This window comes from Nerophis lumbriciformis, linkage group LG15, assembly GCF_033978685.3.
Source record: "Nerophis lumbriciformis linkage group LG15, RoL_Nlum_v2.1, whole genome shotgun sequence".
NCBI classification, from domain to species: domain Eukaryota; kingdom Metazoa; phylum Chordata; class Actinopteri; order Syngnathiformes; family Syngnathidae; genus Nerophis; species Nerophis lumbriciformis.
In genome coordinates, this window is record NC_084562.2 from 15,520,001 (window position 1) to 15,535,000 (window position 15,000).

At 38.8% G+C, this 15,000-nt stretch overlaps 1 protein-coding gene across 1 annotated transcript in view; it reads left to right on the top strand.

Annotated features, from left to right (window-relative positions):
- Positions 1 to 15,000, top strand: part of lrp4 (low density lipoprotein receptor-related protein 4) — a 274,670-nt gene that overhangs the window by 166,945 nt on the left and 92,725 nt on the right. Inside the window, exons 4-6 of the mRNA XM_061974802.2 lie at positions 5,753 to 5,866; positions 5,936 to 6,052; positions 14,348 to 14,476. Of these exons, the coding sequence (XP_061830786.2) occupies positions 5,753 to 5,866; positions 5,936 to 6,052; positions 14,348 to 14,476 (360 nt within the window). The remainder of the gene's footprint in view (positions 1 to 5,752; positions 5,867 to 5,935; positions 6,053 to 14,347; positions 14,477 to 15,000) is intronic.

The window sequence follows — 15,000 nt, forward strand, 5'->3', positions numbered from 1 at the left end:
CCTTTTTTTCAAGTTCCAAAAAATTCCGGGATTTTCCAGAATCATCATCAGCGGTCACTCGAACGAGTATGACGATCCTCCTGGTAGGGGTGTATCCCTTTATGGAGGATGCCTGTGCGTGACTTAGTTTTACATGGGGAGACTGGTGCACAGACAGTCACCACACGATCCTTGACAGAATCGGGTCAGGGTCCAGTGTTATGGAGTCCAAGACGACTGGGGACCCTTTTCTGCTGCAGCCTTCTTCCGCCATCGCAGCCGTTGTGGTAGTTCTTAAATCTACCGTCTTCCGACTGCTCCGCCGTTAAGGTCTTCACCGTATTCCTGGCTAGGGGGCAGTCAGGTACTAGTCCTTTGCCAAGGGCCACCTGGGGTAACAGTAGTAAAGGGGTTAACCTCCTAGTGCCCCAAGAACCCATAGAGGAGCCTCCACTACCGGATGCATCAGTCGGTGCCAAAAAAAAGTGCTGGAACTCAGTACCCATCCAATTTCCTTGTCAATACAGCTTGTGAGTGTGCCATACACTCACTCAGGCACCCATCACTATTCAAATGTATCGGAATGTTGCTCGTGTATGTTGTTTTAAAAACCCATGCCTAAATATAACCATTTAGCAAGAATGTGAAGAATATGACTGCCATTGTTTGACTTGTGTTGCGCTTTGCAGATCAATTATTTAGGAAGTTAAATTCTGCAGGAGGCGGACCATGAAATCGACCGATAATGTTGTCTTCTTTTATTTCTTGTGTGTGTCGGGGGTGTGTTTGTGAAGCAGGTATGAATTTTTTAGCTTCTTTCAGTGTAAATTGTGATTCCTACCCCTTTGTCTCAAACTGCTTATTATTTAATGCATTTCCATTCTGTCCCGCCCTCAATGTTTTTCAGCTTATTCCACCTTTTGTTTTATTCATTTAGTTTGAGATACTGACTTAAAGATTGGCAATCCCAAACACACACATGTACTATATTGCAATGTATGTCTATTTAAAGGGAATACGATCATGATCAGGAAGCCTGGTAATGACTCAAAGCGGCGAGCACCCTTTGCCCTTTTGCCGTTTGGCAGCTGGGTGAGTGATCAGGGTCTTGAGGGCTTGTCCACCTTTGGCCTTTCTTTGTTTACCTCGCTGATGGCATCAAACACGGCGAGCAGGGGCCACTGGGGGGGAGAAACGCAGGTTAGTGCAGCCATTAAATGTGAGTAAAATCCGGTTTTAATTGGGATTTTACTGCCACTTTAGTGGAGGAAATTGGACCAGGTCAGGAGTGGCTATTGTTAGTGGGATGTTTGTCGACTGACGACAAATGAAAGATGCATGGGAGTACCAAATTTGTTGAAATTAAACAATTAGCATGTCCTGTTTTATATAGTCAATCATTCTCCACACAGCGCTTCACTCACTATATTGCAGATTTTACAAAACCCCAAAACCAGTGAAGTTGGCACGTTGTGTAAATTGTAAATAAAAACAGAATACAATGATTTGCAAATCCTTTTCAACCTATATTCATTTGAATAGACTGCAAAGACAAGATACTTAACGTTCGAACTGGAAAACGTTATTTTTTATAAATATTAGCTCATTTGGAATTTGATGTTTCAAAAAAGCTGGCACGAGTGGCAAAAAAGACTGAGAAAGTTGAGCAATGCTCATCAAACTTATTTGGAACAGGCTCATTGGGAACAGGTGGGTGCCATGATTGGGTATAAAAGCAGCTTCCATGAAATGCTCAGTCATTCACAAACAAAGATGGGGCGAGGGTCACCACTTTGTGAACAAATGCGTGAGCAAATTGTTCAACAGTTTAAGGACAACATTTCTCAACCAGCTATTGCAAGGAATTTCGGGATTTCACCATCTACAGTCCGCAATATTATCCAAAGGTTCAGAGAATCTGGAGAAATCACTGCACATAAGCGGTAAGCGACATCAGTGTGTAAAGGATATCACCACATGGGCTCAGGAACACTTCAGAAAACCACTGTCAGTAACTACAGTTCATCGCTACATCTGTGAGTGCAAGTTAAAACTCTACTATGCAAAGCGAAAGCCATTTATCAACAACACCCAGAAACACCGCCGGCTTCGCTGGGCCCGAGCTCATCTAAGATGGACTGATGCAAAGTGGAAAAGTGTTCTGTGGTCTGACGAGTGCACATTTCAAATTGTTTTTGAAAACTGTGGACGCTGGTCCTCCGGACCAAAGTGGAAAAGAACCATCCGGATTGTTATAGGCGCAAAGTTCAAAAGCCAGCATCTGTGATGGTATGGGGGTGTATCAGTGCCCAAGGCATGGGTAACTTACACATCTGTGAAGGCACCATTAATGCTGAAAGGTACATACAGGTTTTGGAGCAACATATGTTGCCATCCAAGCAACGTTAACATGGACGCCCCTGCTTATTTCAGCAAGACAATGCCAAGCCACGTGTTACAACAGCGTTGCTTCATAGAAAAAGAGTAGTCCAGACCTGTCTCCCATTTGAAAATGTGTGGCGCAATATGAAGCCTAAAATACCACAACGGAGACCCCCGGACTGTTGAACAACTTAAGCTGTACATCAAGCAAGAATGGGAAAGAATTTCACCTGAAAAGCTTCAAAAATTGATCTCCTCAGTTCCTATAAGTTTACTGAGTGTTGTTAAAAGGAAAGGCCATGTAACACAGTGGTAAAAATGCCCCTGTGCCAACTTTTTTGCAATTTGTTGCTGCCATTAAATTCTAAGTTAATGATTATATGCAAAAAAAAAATAAAGTTTCTCAGTTCGAACATTAAATATCTTGTCTTTGCAGTCTTGAATATACCGGTAAGCTGAAAAGGATTTGCAAATCATTGTATTCCGTTCTCATTTACGATTTTACACAACGTGCCAACCTCACTGGTTCTGGGTTTTTGCGATACGTGAGCCGAGACGTCAGTCCAATGAAATCGGTTCAAGTGAATTATGGATTCCAAATCTGTGATGTATGATTTACGTGCGGGAATGGTATCGTGTCAGTCCCGTCCCCAGCCGACACGGCGCTTTGAAGCCGCATCACGCCTTGACAGAGCTCCGACATCAAACTGAAATCTCTGCTCTGTTGACGTCTGTGTCTCGCCGTCTCTTCATCTCTTTCGGTTCGTCTCGGTTGTCTATCAGACACACACACACACACACACACACACACACACACACACACACACACACACACACACACACACACACACACACGTGCACGGCGGGATAGATTATAGATTGCTACCTGCCTTGGGCCATCAGTCATTTGTTCCCCCTGACTAACGTGTTTACTCTGCCCTGGGCTGGTGGGGGCAACCATAGTCCATTGATTACTGCAGAAGACTGCTTTTGAAAGTGCTTTAATTGATGGGAGTGTGATTAATTAAAAAAAAAATGTAAAAAAAGAAGGTCGTGCAGAAAAAGGGTTTGGAGAGAAACCGTGTCAATGTCATGGTGCTAAAAGTTTACTCCAGGCAGTGACTTATCTAACTAGCTCATGCGGGCAGGGGCCCGTGGATGACTAATACGTCTTTTATGTTCAGTCTCAAGGTTAACTGTCTTGTGAAATAGCATTTCCTTTTATATCCGAGCCGGGGTCCCCAATTAAGGCATAAATCACGCTGCAGGGGGGTCTAGGGAGGGCAGCAGTAAATTCAAACTGGTTTTTGCATATAAAGCAAGTGGGATTTTATTTAGCTTATTGATTTCTCCAAAATGAATTCCCTCCGCAATAACTTCCATCAAGGCTATAAACACGACCTCTGTAGAATTCGCTCTTTAGAGCACTCAGAGGTATTTGTCCGGCTTAGCCCGGCCTCGCTCCTTCAGAGATTGTTTTGGATGGCGAGGAACTGTGGAAGAATTATTGTAGCGAAAATATTTGCCAACGCGTATCTCAGTCTGTGCGTCTGTAATCCAATTTACGTGTCTGTGAACCATACTTGCCAACCTTGAGACCTCCAAATTCGGGAGATTGTGGGGGGGCAGGGGCGGGATTAAGGGGAGAGGAGTATATTTATAGCTAGAATTCACTGAAATTCAAGTATTTCTTATATATTAATATATATATATATATATATATATATATATATATATATATATATATATATATATATATATATATACATACACATAAAATAAATACTTGACTTTCAGTTAATTCTAGCTATATATATATATATGTATGTATTTCTTATATATATATATATATATATATATATATATATATATATATATATATATATATATATATATATATATATATATATATATATATATGTATGTATATATATATATATATATATATATATATATATATATATATTCTTCTCACTAAGCAGATTTTATGTTAGTCTTTTACTTGTTTTAAGTGTTTTACTTGTTTTAAGTGTTTTGGTCCTAAATGATCTCAGTAAGATATTACAGCTTGTTGCTGAGATTTGATGACCTATATTGAGTAAAACAGCTGTCATCAACACTCACAAGTATAAAACTACTTTTTTTAAAGTAATAATTTCTTACTTCAAGCATGAAAAAAAAATCATGATGCCGAGCGCATATCATTATGTCAAGATAATAGCACTAGCATTTACTTAATTTAAGAATATTTTTCAACATATTGAGCAAAAAGGTCTCTTTTTTTTTTTTCCTACCAAGAAAAGTGCACTTGTTATTACTGAGAATATACTTATTTTAAGGTATTTTTGGGTTCATTGAGGTTAGCTAATTTGACTTGTTTTGGAAAGTCTTGACAAGCCAAATTTTCTTGTTTTATTGGCAGATAATTTTGCTTAAATCAAGTAAAATACCCCCAATTTTTGTATTTTTTTTTCTTGTTTTTGAACGCTGACTTTTTGCAGTGCAACCATCGCAAATTATCATTATACCGTTTACTGTTACATCACTCGTCCATAAACAAGTAAAAAGTAGAGATTTTATCGGCCGATAAATGCTTTAAAATGTAATATCGGAAATTATTGGTATCGTTTTTTTTATTATCGGTATCGTTTTTTTTATTTTTATTTTTTTTATTAAATCAACATAAAAAACACAAGATACACTTACAATTAGTGCACCAACCCAAAAAACCTCCCTCCCCCATTTACACTCATTCACACAAAAGGGTTGTTTCTTTCTGTTATTAATATTCTGGTTCCTACATTATATATCAATATATATCAATACAGTCTGCAAGGGATACAGTCCGTAAGCACACATGATTGTGTGTGCTGCTGGTCCACTAATAGTACTAACCTTATTTTTACTCATTTTCATTAATTACTAGTTTCTATGTAACTGTTTTTAATATTGTTTTACTTTCTTTTTTTATTCAAGAAAATGTTTTTAATTTATTTATCTTATTTTATTTTATTAATTTTTTTAAAAAGGACCTTATCTTCACCATACCTGGTTGTCCAAATTAGCATAATAATGTGTTAATTCCACGACTGTATATATCGGTATCGGTAATTAAAGAGTTGGACAATATCGGATATCGGCAAAAAGCCATTATCGGACATCCCTAGTAAAAAGTTAAGGGCGGTCACGGCATGTTCTTGCCGCAAATATTGGTCAATTTGTTGGGCATTACAGCGAAACACGAGGGCGGTTGCGGCACTTACCGCGGTTAAATTCGAGCCCTGTATCACTTCTTGTGTATCATGAAGCACGGATGCTTCAGTATGGTTTGACCCATCACTACCATGGAGTTCATAATGTGATGAATCACTTCTACTGTTTGTCTCTCCAGCTCCCAGGGAGTGCGAGGAAGATGAGTTCCAGTGCCAAAACGGCTACTGTATCCGTAGCCTGTGGCACTGTGACGGAGACAACGACTGCGGCGACAACAGCGATGAGCAGTGCGGTGAGTACGAACACGCACGAGAGTCACATCACCATCGGCCTTTTTTACCATTGATTCGGCTTCTTCTAGACATGCGGAAATGTTCCGACAAGGAGTTCCGCTGCACGGACGGCAGCTGCATCGCCGAGCATTGGTACTGCGACGGGGACACGGACTGTAAAGACGGCTCCGATGAGGAAAACTGCCGTGAGTAATGAAAAGTTCAAATTACTCAGACAAAAAAAAAATCTGACGTTTGTACTTCGGGCGACTTGTCTGGAAGAACATGTGTGCAAACGCAAAATCAAGATTGTCCCTCAAGGTGGTGACACTGATACTGAGTGGAGACAATACAGTAAATAAATACGCGGATATTTTGATGGGCCTGCTATTTGTGCCCCAGACCGCTGGCGGGGGGAGGTCGCCGGAAGCCGCCGTGCTTCGAAAATGGTGCCGGGGGTCTGAATCCAAGAGTTGTAGGTGTAACTGTCCAAAAAGAGCTACAGAGCTAGCCTAAAATATTAGCATGCTTACATAAAATTGCTAACATTTAGCATTTGTTTTAGCGACGGCATGCTAACAGCTAGCATGTCTCACATTTCAAGTAACACGGCTTGAATTGAATTGATTAACGTGGACTCCGATTTAAACAAGTTGAAAAACTTATTCGGGTGTTACCATTTAGTGGTCAATTGTATGGAATCTACTAATAAAAGTATCAATCGATCAATCAATCAATAAGGTGTATGGCTGCGGAAATAGAGAAAAAGTGTCAAATTAGATGAAAAAGTTAGCATGCTAAAGTTAGCTTGCCAGCATGCTAACATTAGCACACTGACAGTTAAAAGCTGTCACATGCAACGTTATATGACTGTAGGTTAAACGGTTGCAAAATTAGCTCCAAAAGCTCTCACTTTAATGGTAGCATGCTAACAGTTAGCTTGTTCCACATACCAAGTTATATGAACAAAATGAACCTCAGAGCTAGCCTAAAATGTTAGCATGCTTACATAAAATTGCTAGCATTTAGCATGTTTTCTAACGATGGCATGCTAACAGCTAGCATGTCTCACGTTTCAAGTAACGCGGCTGAAAGGTGTATGGCTGCGGAAATAGAGAAAAAAAGTGTAAAATTAGATTAAAAAGTTAGCATGCTTAAGTTAGCTTGCCAGCATGCTAACGTTAGCACACTGACAGTTAACAGCTGTCACATACAACGTTATATGACTGTAGGCTAAACGGTTGCAAAATTAGCTCCAAAAGCTCTCACTTTAATGGTAGCATGTTAGCGTTAACATGCTAAACACAAGTTACATGACCAAAATGAGCTTCGGAGCTAGCCTAAAATGTTAGCATGCTTACATAAAATTACTAACATTTAGCATTTTTGCTAACGATGGCATGCTAACAGCTAGCATGTCTCACATTTCAAGTAAAACGGCTGTAAGGTGTATGGCTGCGGAATTAGAGAAAAAAAGTGTATAATTAGAAAAAAAAAGTTAACACTTTACTAACGTTAGCACACTGACAGTTAACAGCTGTCACATACAACGTTATACGACTGTAGGTTAAACGGTTGCAAAATTAGCTCCAAAAGCTCTCACTTTAATGGTAGCATGCTAACGTTAACATGCTAACAGTTAGCTTTTTTCCACATACCAAGTTATATGACCAAAATAAACCTCAGAGCTAGCCTAAAATGTTAGCATGCTTACATAAAATTGCTAACATTTAGCATTTTTCCTAAAGATGGCATGCTAACAGCTAGCATGTCTCACATTTCAAGTAACGTGGCTGTAAGGTGTATCGCTGCGGAATTAGAGAAAAAAAGTGTAGAATTAGAAAAAAAAAAGTTAGCACTTTACCGTTAAGTGTGCTAGCATGCTAACGTTAGCACACTGACAGTTAACAGCTGTCACATACAAAGTCATATGACTGTAGGTTAAACGGTTGCAAAATTAGCTCCAAAAGCTCTCACTTTAATACTAGCTTGCAAACGTTAGCATGCTAACAGTTAGCTTTTATCCACATACCAATTTATATTACCAAAATGAGCTTCAAAGGTAGCCTAAAATGTTAGCATGCTTATATAAAATTGCTAACATTTAACATTTTTGCTAACGATGGCATGCTAACAACTAGCATGTCTCACATTTCAAGTAACACGGCTGTAAGGTGTATGGCTGCGGAATTAGAGAAAAAAAGTGTATAATTAGAAAATAAAAAGTTAACACTTTACTAACGTTAGCACACTGACAGTTAACAGCTGTCACATACAACGTTATGCGACTGTAGGTTAAACGGTTGCAAAATTAGCTCCAAAAGCTCTCACTTTAATGGTAGCATGCTAACAGTTAGCTTGTTCCACATACCAAGTTATATGAACAAAATGAACCTCAGAGCTAGCCTAAAATGTTAGCATGTTTACATAAAATTGCTAACATTTAAAAAAAATTCTTACGACGGCATGCTAACAGCTAGCATGTCTCACATTTAAAGTAACACGGCTGTAAGGTGTATGGCTGCGGAAATAGAGAAAAAAGTGTAAAATTAGATGAAAAAGTTAGCATGCTTAAGTTAGCTTGTCAGCATGCTAAATAACGTTAGCACACTGACAGTTAACAGCTGTCACATACAACGGTATACGACTGTAGGTTAAACGGTTGCAAAATTAGCTCCAAAAGCTCTCACTTTAATGTTAGCATGCTAACAGTTAGCTTGTTCCACATACCAAGTTATATGAATAAAATGAACCTCAGAGCTAGCCTAAAATGTTAACATGCTTACATAAAATTGCTAACATTTAGCATTTTTCCTAACGATGGCATGCTAACAGCTAGCATGTCTCACATTTCAAGTAACGTGGCTGTAAGGTGTATCACTGCGGAATTAGAGAAAAAAAAGTGTAAAATTAGAAAAAAATAAGTTAGCACTTTACCGTTAGCATGCTAACGTTAGCACACTAACAGTTAAAAGCGATCACATACCAAGTCATATGACTGTCGGGTAAACGGTTGCAAAATTAGCTAAAATAGCTAGCACCTTAGTGTTAACATGCTAACATGCTAAAATAAACATGCTAACGGTTAGCATGTGTCACATACCAAGTTATATGACTGTCATTCGAGGAAAAAAATGTGAAGTTAGCTATAAAAAAAGTTAGCACTTTAATGTTAGCGTTAAAGCATTGCAAGCGCCTATTCATTGCTGCTTAGCAGCATGTAAATAGGCGCTGGCAATGAGCAGGCCCATAATAAATGGCGTGACCGCAATGCAAGTAAATGCATCACAGTGTATCATAGCAACAAAATGCAAATGTAGCCTGGAGTAACCGCGGGCAACATATGGGATGGTGTCAGGGTAATCTGATTAGATGTGTAATTGATGCATCCTTGCTATTTTGCAAAAGATTGACCCGCTTAAACCAACTGAATATCTCGTTCCAATGCTGCAAGCACTCAATAAAGAAGTAAACATTTGACATGGCTTTTTTCATAGCTTCTAGATCAGACCTCTGGGCAAATTAAGGCCCGGGGGCCACATGCGGCCCGTTAAGCTTTTCAATCTGGCCCGCCGGGCATTAGCAAATACTTTTTTTAGATCTTTAATATGTAAAGTGTAGCTGCCATTATGATGTGCAGTCATGTTTTCTAATGACCGTTAGTCTTCAACTATACTATTTCAATGATTATGCAGATCCCAAATACAGATCAGCAGGTTACCAGAAGGTAAGAAAAGTTGCTTTCGCATAATATTGCGAAACAAAACGCCAGATAATGTCTTACCTTATACACACACCATAATAATACTCCTATGTTGAAGAACAGTACAATCCATCAAGCGGTGCGGCTTCGTAGCTTACCAAAGTCGTACTAAAACATTTTGATAGATTTTTGAGTGCCGTGTGTAATGTTCTATATTTTCAATGGAACTTATAAAATGTTGGTGTTGTTTACTGGAGGCATATTGCAGTCTGCACATATCTCTTATGTGTGACTGCCATCTACTGGTCACACTTATCATTTCACCATATACCAAATAAAATAGCTTCGAGGTGGGTCAGCACAACCAGAATTATTCCGTACATTAGGCGCACCGGGTTATAAGGCGCACTGTCGAGTTTCGAGGAAATGATAGGATTTTTAAGTGTGCCTTTAAAGTCAGAAAAATACGGTGTATGAATGAAAAGACATAACGAAGCCCTTTTGAGCTGCGTGAAAAACGGCTGCATTTATTGGTGTTATTTAGGGCTGCAACAACTAATCGATTAAATCGATTAAAATCGATTATAAAAATAGTTGCCGATTAATTTAGTCATCGATTCGTTGGATCTATGCTATGCGCATGCGCAGAGGCAATTTATTATTATTAGTATTATTATTATTATTTTTATAAATAAACCTTTATTTATAAACTGCAACATGTACAACCAGCTGAGAAACAATAATCAAAATAAGTATGGTGCCAGTATGCTGTTTTTTTCCCAATAAAATACTGGAAAGGATAAAAATGTAGTTTGTCTCTTTTATCCGATTATTAATCGATTAATCGAAGTAATAATCGACAGATTAATCGATTATCACATTAATCGTTAGTTGCAGCCCTAATGTTATGTGACATACTGGCCAACCCTCCCGGATTTTCCGGGAGACTCCCGAAATTCAGCGCCTCTCCCGAAAACCTCCCGGGACAAATTTTCTCCCGAAAATCTCCCGAAATTTCAGGCGGAGCTGGAGGCCACGCCCCCTCCAGCTCCATGCGGACCTGAGTGACGTGTTGACAGCCTGTTCACACGTCCGCTTTCCCACAATATAAACAGCTAATGATCGAGGGCGAGTTCTTGGTTTCTTATGTGGGTTTATTGTTAGGCAGTTTCATTAACGTCCTCCCAGCGCGGTAACAACACACAACAGCAGCAGTCAAGTTTTCGTCTACCGTAAAGCAGTTTGTCTGCCGTAAACAGCAATGTTGTGACACTTTTAAACAGGGCAATACTGCCATCTACTGTACATGCATATGTGACCCACCCATAATGTGTCACATTTTTGTGTTGATTTATTTAATTTATTTTGTGGTTTGAATTCATTTTTGGAGCTGTCATTACACATTTATCAGTATTCACATTAGTCAGTAGGAGGCAGTAGGGCGTTTCTTCCCAATTGAATGCTATCACCTGCAGACCGGAAGTGTCTTGTCATTCTGATGAGCGCGACCAGTCTGTGAACAATTAAAACGTCCTGTGTGCTTTTTCCTCCTCTATAACAGGTTAGTTTTGTTGAATCAACTCACTGAATAATATCCATGTGATCTATAAGTTTAAGTACACATTCTGATGGTGGAGCCTAACTCTAAAGTGTTTGTGAGTTGTAGTTTGTATTTGTGAATGAATCCAGTGCACAGCTGCAGTAATCAATACAAAAAGGCGACGTGAGTGCGCAATGTTTATATAGGAACTTCTGATCCTAATTCAGACTCCCAAATTAGAGCTCCCGTTTTCTTATTGATTGTATAATGTATATTTGTATAATGTGTATGTTCTGAAATAGTGACAGAGAATAGAACAAGGATGGACAATTCAACCCTTAACTCAACAATGAGTAGATGAGTGTTATGTGTGTGTATATGTGCAAATAAATGAACACTGAAATTCAAATATTTATTTTATTTATATATATATATATATATATATATGTATATATATATATATATATAGCTAGAATTCACTGAAAGTCAAGTATTTCTTATATATATATATCTTAACCACGCCCCACCCCCGACCACGCCCCCTACCCCCCACCTCCCGAAATCGGAGGTCTCAAGGTTGGCAAGTATGTTATGTGATGCCAAGATTAGACGAACATAACGCTTTTTTTTTTAATTCTACCTTTTTTTTTTCGTTTTATAATGACTTAAAGACTGGCGCCTCAGTTATGTGGGGTGTAGCGTGTCTGGATGGGGGAATACGAATAAGACAAAGGTACGAAATTTCAAGTGTGTAAAAAAAAACAAAAAACGGCAGAATTGTTTCCATAATATGCAAGTCGACTTTAATCATTATTTCCTTCATTGAAATAACTTCAAAGTACTTCAGAGAGTAAACTGCTCAGTCATCTGTTAACCGTGTGTGTGTGTGGGTGTGTGTGTTCTGGCAATGCTTACTTATTGGGGACATGGCTCTGTTTACACAGTCACCTTTAGGGGACAAAAAAACAGGTCCCCTAAAGGGAAACCTTTTTAAATGATAGTCAGATCCATTATGAAGATACCTATGTGATTTTTAAGCTTTGGCCCATAAAACATGTTTACTGGTTAGTTTGAGTGTGAGACATTTGCACAGCAGCCCCCTCATCGGGCTGTAGCTGGTACATTTAAAGTGGTGAAACTTCCTATAAGAGGATAGCTGTAGTGCTTTATTCTGAGGATCATGTCATATTTAATTTCAACTTTTTTTTTTTTTTTTTAATGATCCTCAGTAGTCACGTACAAATGTGTGTGAATTTTGCAAACTTATTTAAATTTGGTCCCCCATGAACCATATTAACTCTTTTTCCCCAGGGTCCCCAGTAAGAATGATCAGCACCTTACTTCATCAATCCAGAGATTTAACCCTGTAACACCCCTTGTTGTAAAATTACGTTACATTTAACCATCCTAAAAAACAATATGTTATATATATATATATATATATATATATATATATATATGTATATGTGTATATATATATATATATATATATATATATATATATATATATATTATTTTTTTTTTTACCACATTTACATAGTCACTGGGTCCTATTGTTCAGTCTCACAAGGCTATTGGATCGTGCATTTGTTTATAAGTCACGCCTTCTGGCCATGGACTCACACAACGTCTCAAGGTTTCCTTCGAACAAAATCTATTTGTTTCATTGGACTGGATTTATCAGATTCAAGTACCGTATTTTTCGGAGTATAAATCGCTCCGGAGTATAAGTCGCGCCGGCCAAAAATGCATAATAAAGAAGGAAAAAAAAACATATATAAGTCGCATTTTTTGGGGAAATGTATTTGATAAAACCCAACACCAAGAATAGATATTTGAAAGGCAATTTAAAATGAATAAAGAATAGTGAACAACAGGCTGAATAAGTGTACGTTATATGAGGCATAAATAACCAACTGAGAACGTGCCTGGTATGTTAACGTAACATATTATGGTAAGAGTCATTCAAATAACTATAACACATAGAACATGCTATTTGTTTACCAAACAATCTGTCACTCCTAATCGCTAAATCCCATGAAATCTTATACGTCTAGTCTCTTACGTGAATGAGCTAAATAATATTATTTGATATTTTACGGTAATGTGTTAATAATTTCACACATAAGTCGCTCCTGAGTATAAGTCGCACCCCCGGCCAAACTATGAAAAAAACTGCGATTTATAGTCCGAAAAATACGATAATTGAAATGTCTTTTATATATTTTTTGGTTATTACAATGTCCAGAGCATGTACATATGTAGTTATTGTGGAACAGATGCATCAAGTTTCATTTAGAGCTTGTTATATAATTGTTGCAATTATACAACACTGGGTGAATGTGGTAGTCAAAATAGCTGGCTTGTTGCAGTGGGCTCAAACAGGTTGTATTCCCTCCACTACATCACTGGCTGAAGTATTTTCTCTATACATGGATAGTATACATTCTACAGACGTTTTACAGATGACCAGGGACTGTTTTTAGGACTTTCACCACCAATGAAAGTCTTCATGACCAATGTCATGAAGAGGGGGAAAAAGCGTTTTTTAAGAGTTTCATCTTGTTTCATATTTATTATATTTGTACTAAATTACTTCATAAAAATATAATTAATGTGTGATTATTATCAATGGTACCGTATTTTTCGGAGTATAAGTCGCACCGGAGTATAAGTCGCACCTGCCGAAAATGCATGATAAAGAAGGAAAAAAACATTATGCAACTTTCATAAACTATGAAAAAAACTGCAACTTATAGTCCGAAAAATACGGTATATACCGTTAATGGGCTAAGTAAGCAATCAACCCTGCAAATGAACCCTTAGTTGTTCAGACCACGTGAGTACAAATACAGACATTCTGCTCCCATCAAAGCCCAATGTTGCAATATTACAACATTCCTCTAAAAACATTTTTTTTTTTTTTTAACTCTTCAATTTCTGCATCAAATGCCTCCTACAACAACATCTGAAAGGTAAAATATATATATATTTTTTTTAGGTTTTTCTATATTTGGGTCTTACAGGGTTAAAGACCTAATTTTTTTTATGTCTCCACAACCTGTAGGGTCCCCACAAGTGATGATCAAAAACTTGGTCCCCCATTCCAAATGATAACCAGTGTGTGTGTGTGTGTGTGTGTGTGTGTGTGTGTGTGTGTGTGTGTGTGTGTGTGTGTGTGTGTGTGTGTGTGTGTGTGTGTGTGTGTGTGTGTGTGTGTGTGTGTGTGTGTGTGTGTGTGTGTGTGCGCGCGCGCAGCATCGGATGTGATGGCAGCCACTTGCAGCGTGGAGGAGTTCCAGTGTGCGTATGGCCGCTGCATCCTGGACATCTATCACTGTGATGGGGACGACGACTGCGGAGACTGGTCGGATGAGTCAGACTGCTGTAAGACACTTTGCACATTTGTTCACCGTCTTCTTCCTCGGCGTTGGCACCGTCGGCTGACTGAGTGTTTTGCTTTCTGCAACAAGATCATCAACTTGTGTGTGTTTGACTGCAGGATGTGTTGCCTGCACGCACGCACACTTGAGGCGTGTGGTCCTAATTTCAAGTGTTATGTTTCACTCCACCTGCTTTCACCTCCCGTCTCTAATGTGTTACATCTTTGTATCACTCCCTCGTCGACGACATCGTGGTTGACGCACACACACACACACCCACACACACACACACAAACAGGCACAGGTCTGCCTCTTTGATGTGTTTATCTGCAGTGTGATAAGCACAGCTTCAAGGGTTCCTGTCATCATTTGAGCTTCGCCAAGGTCACCGTTGCGTCGGTTGAGTGATTCTCTTGTTTCGTCTTTTCTCCCGTGGCCACGTTTTTTTTTTAATCCCTTGTGCAACCCTAGAGCCCAAAATGAGCATTGCAAGTGATGTGATTGTTCAGTTTGAAGGTCAGGGGTCTG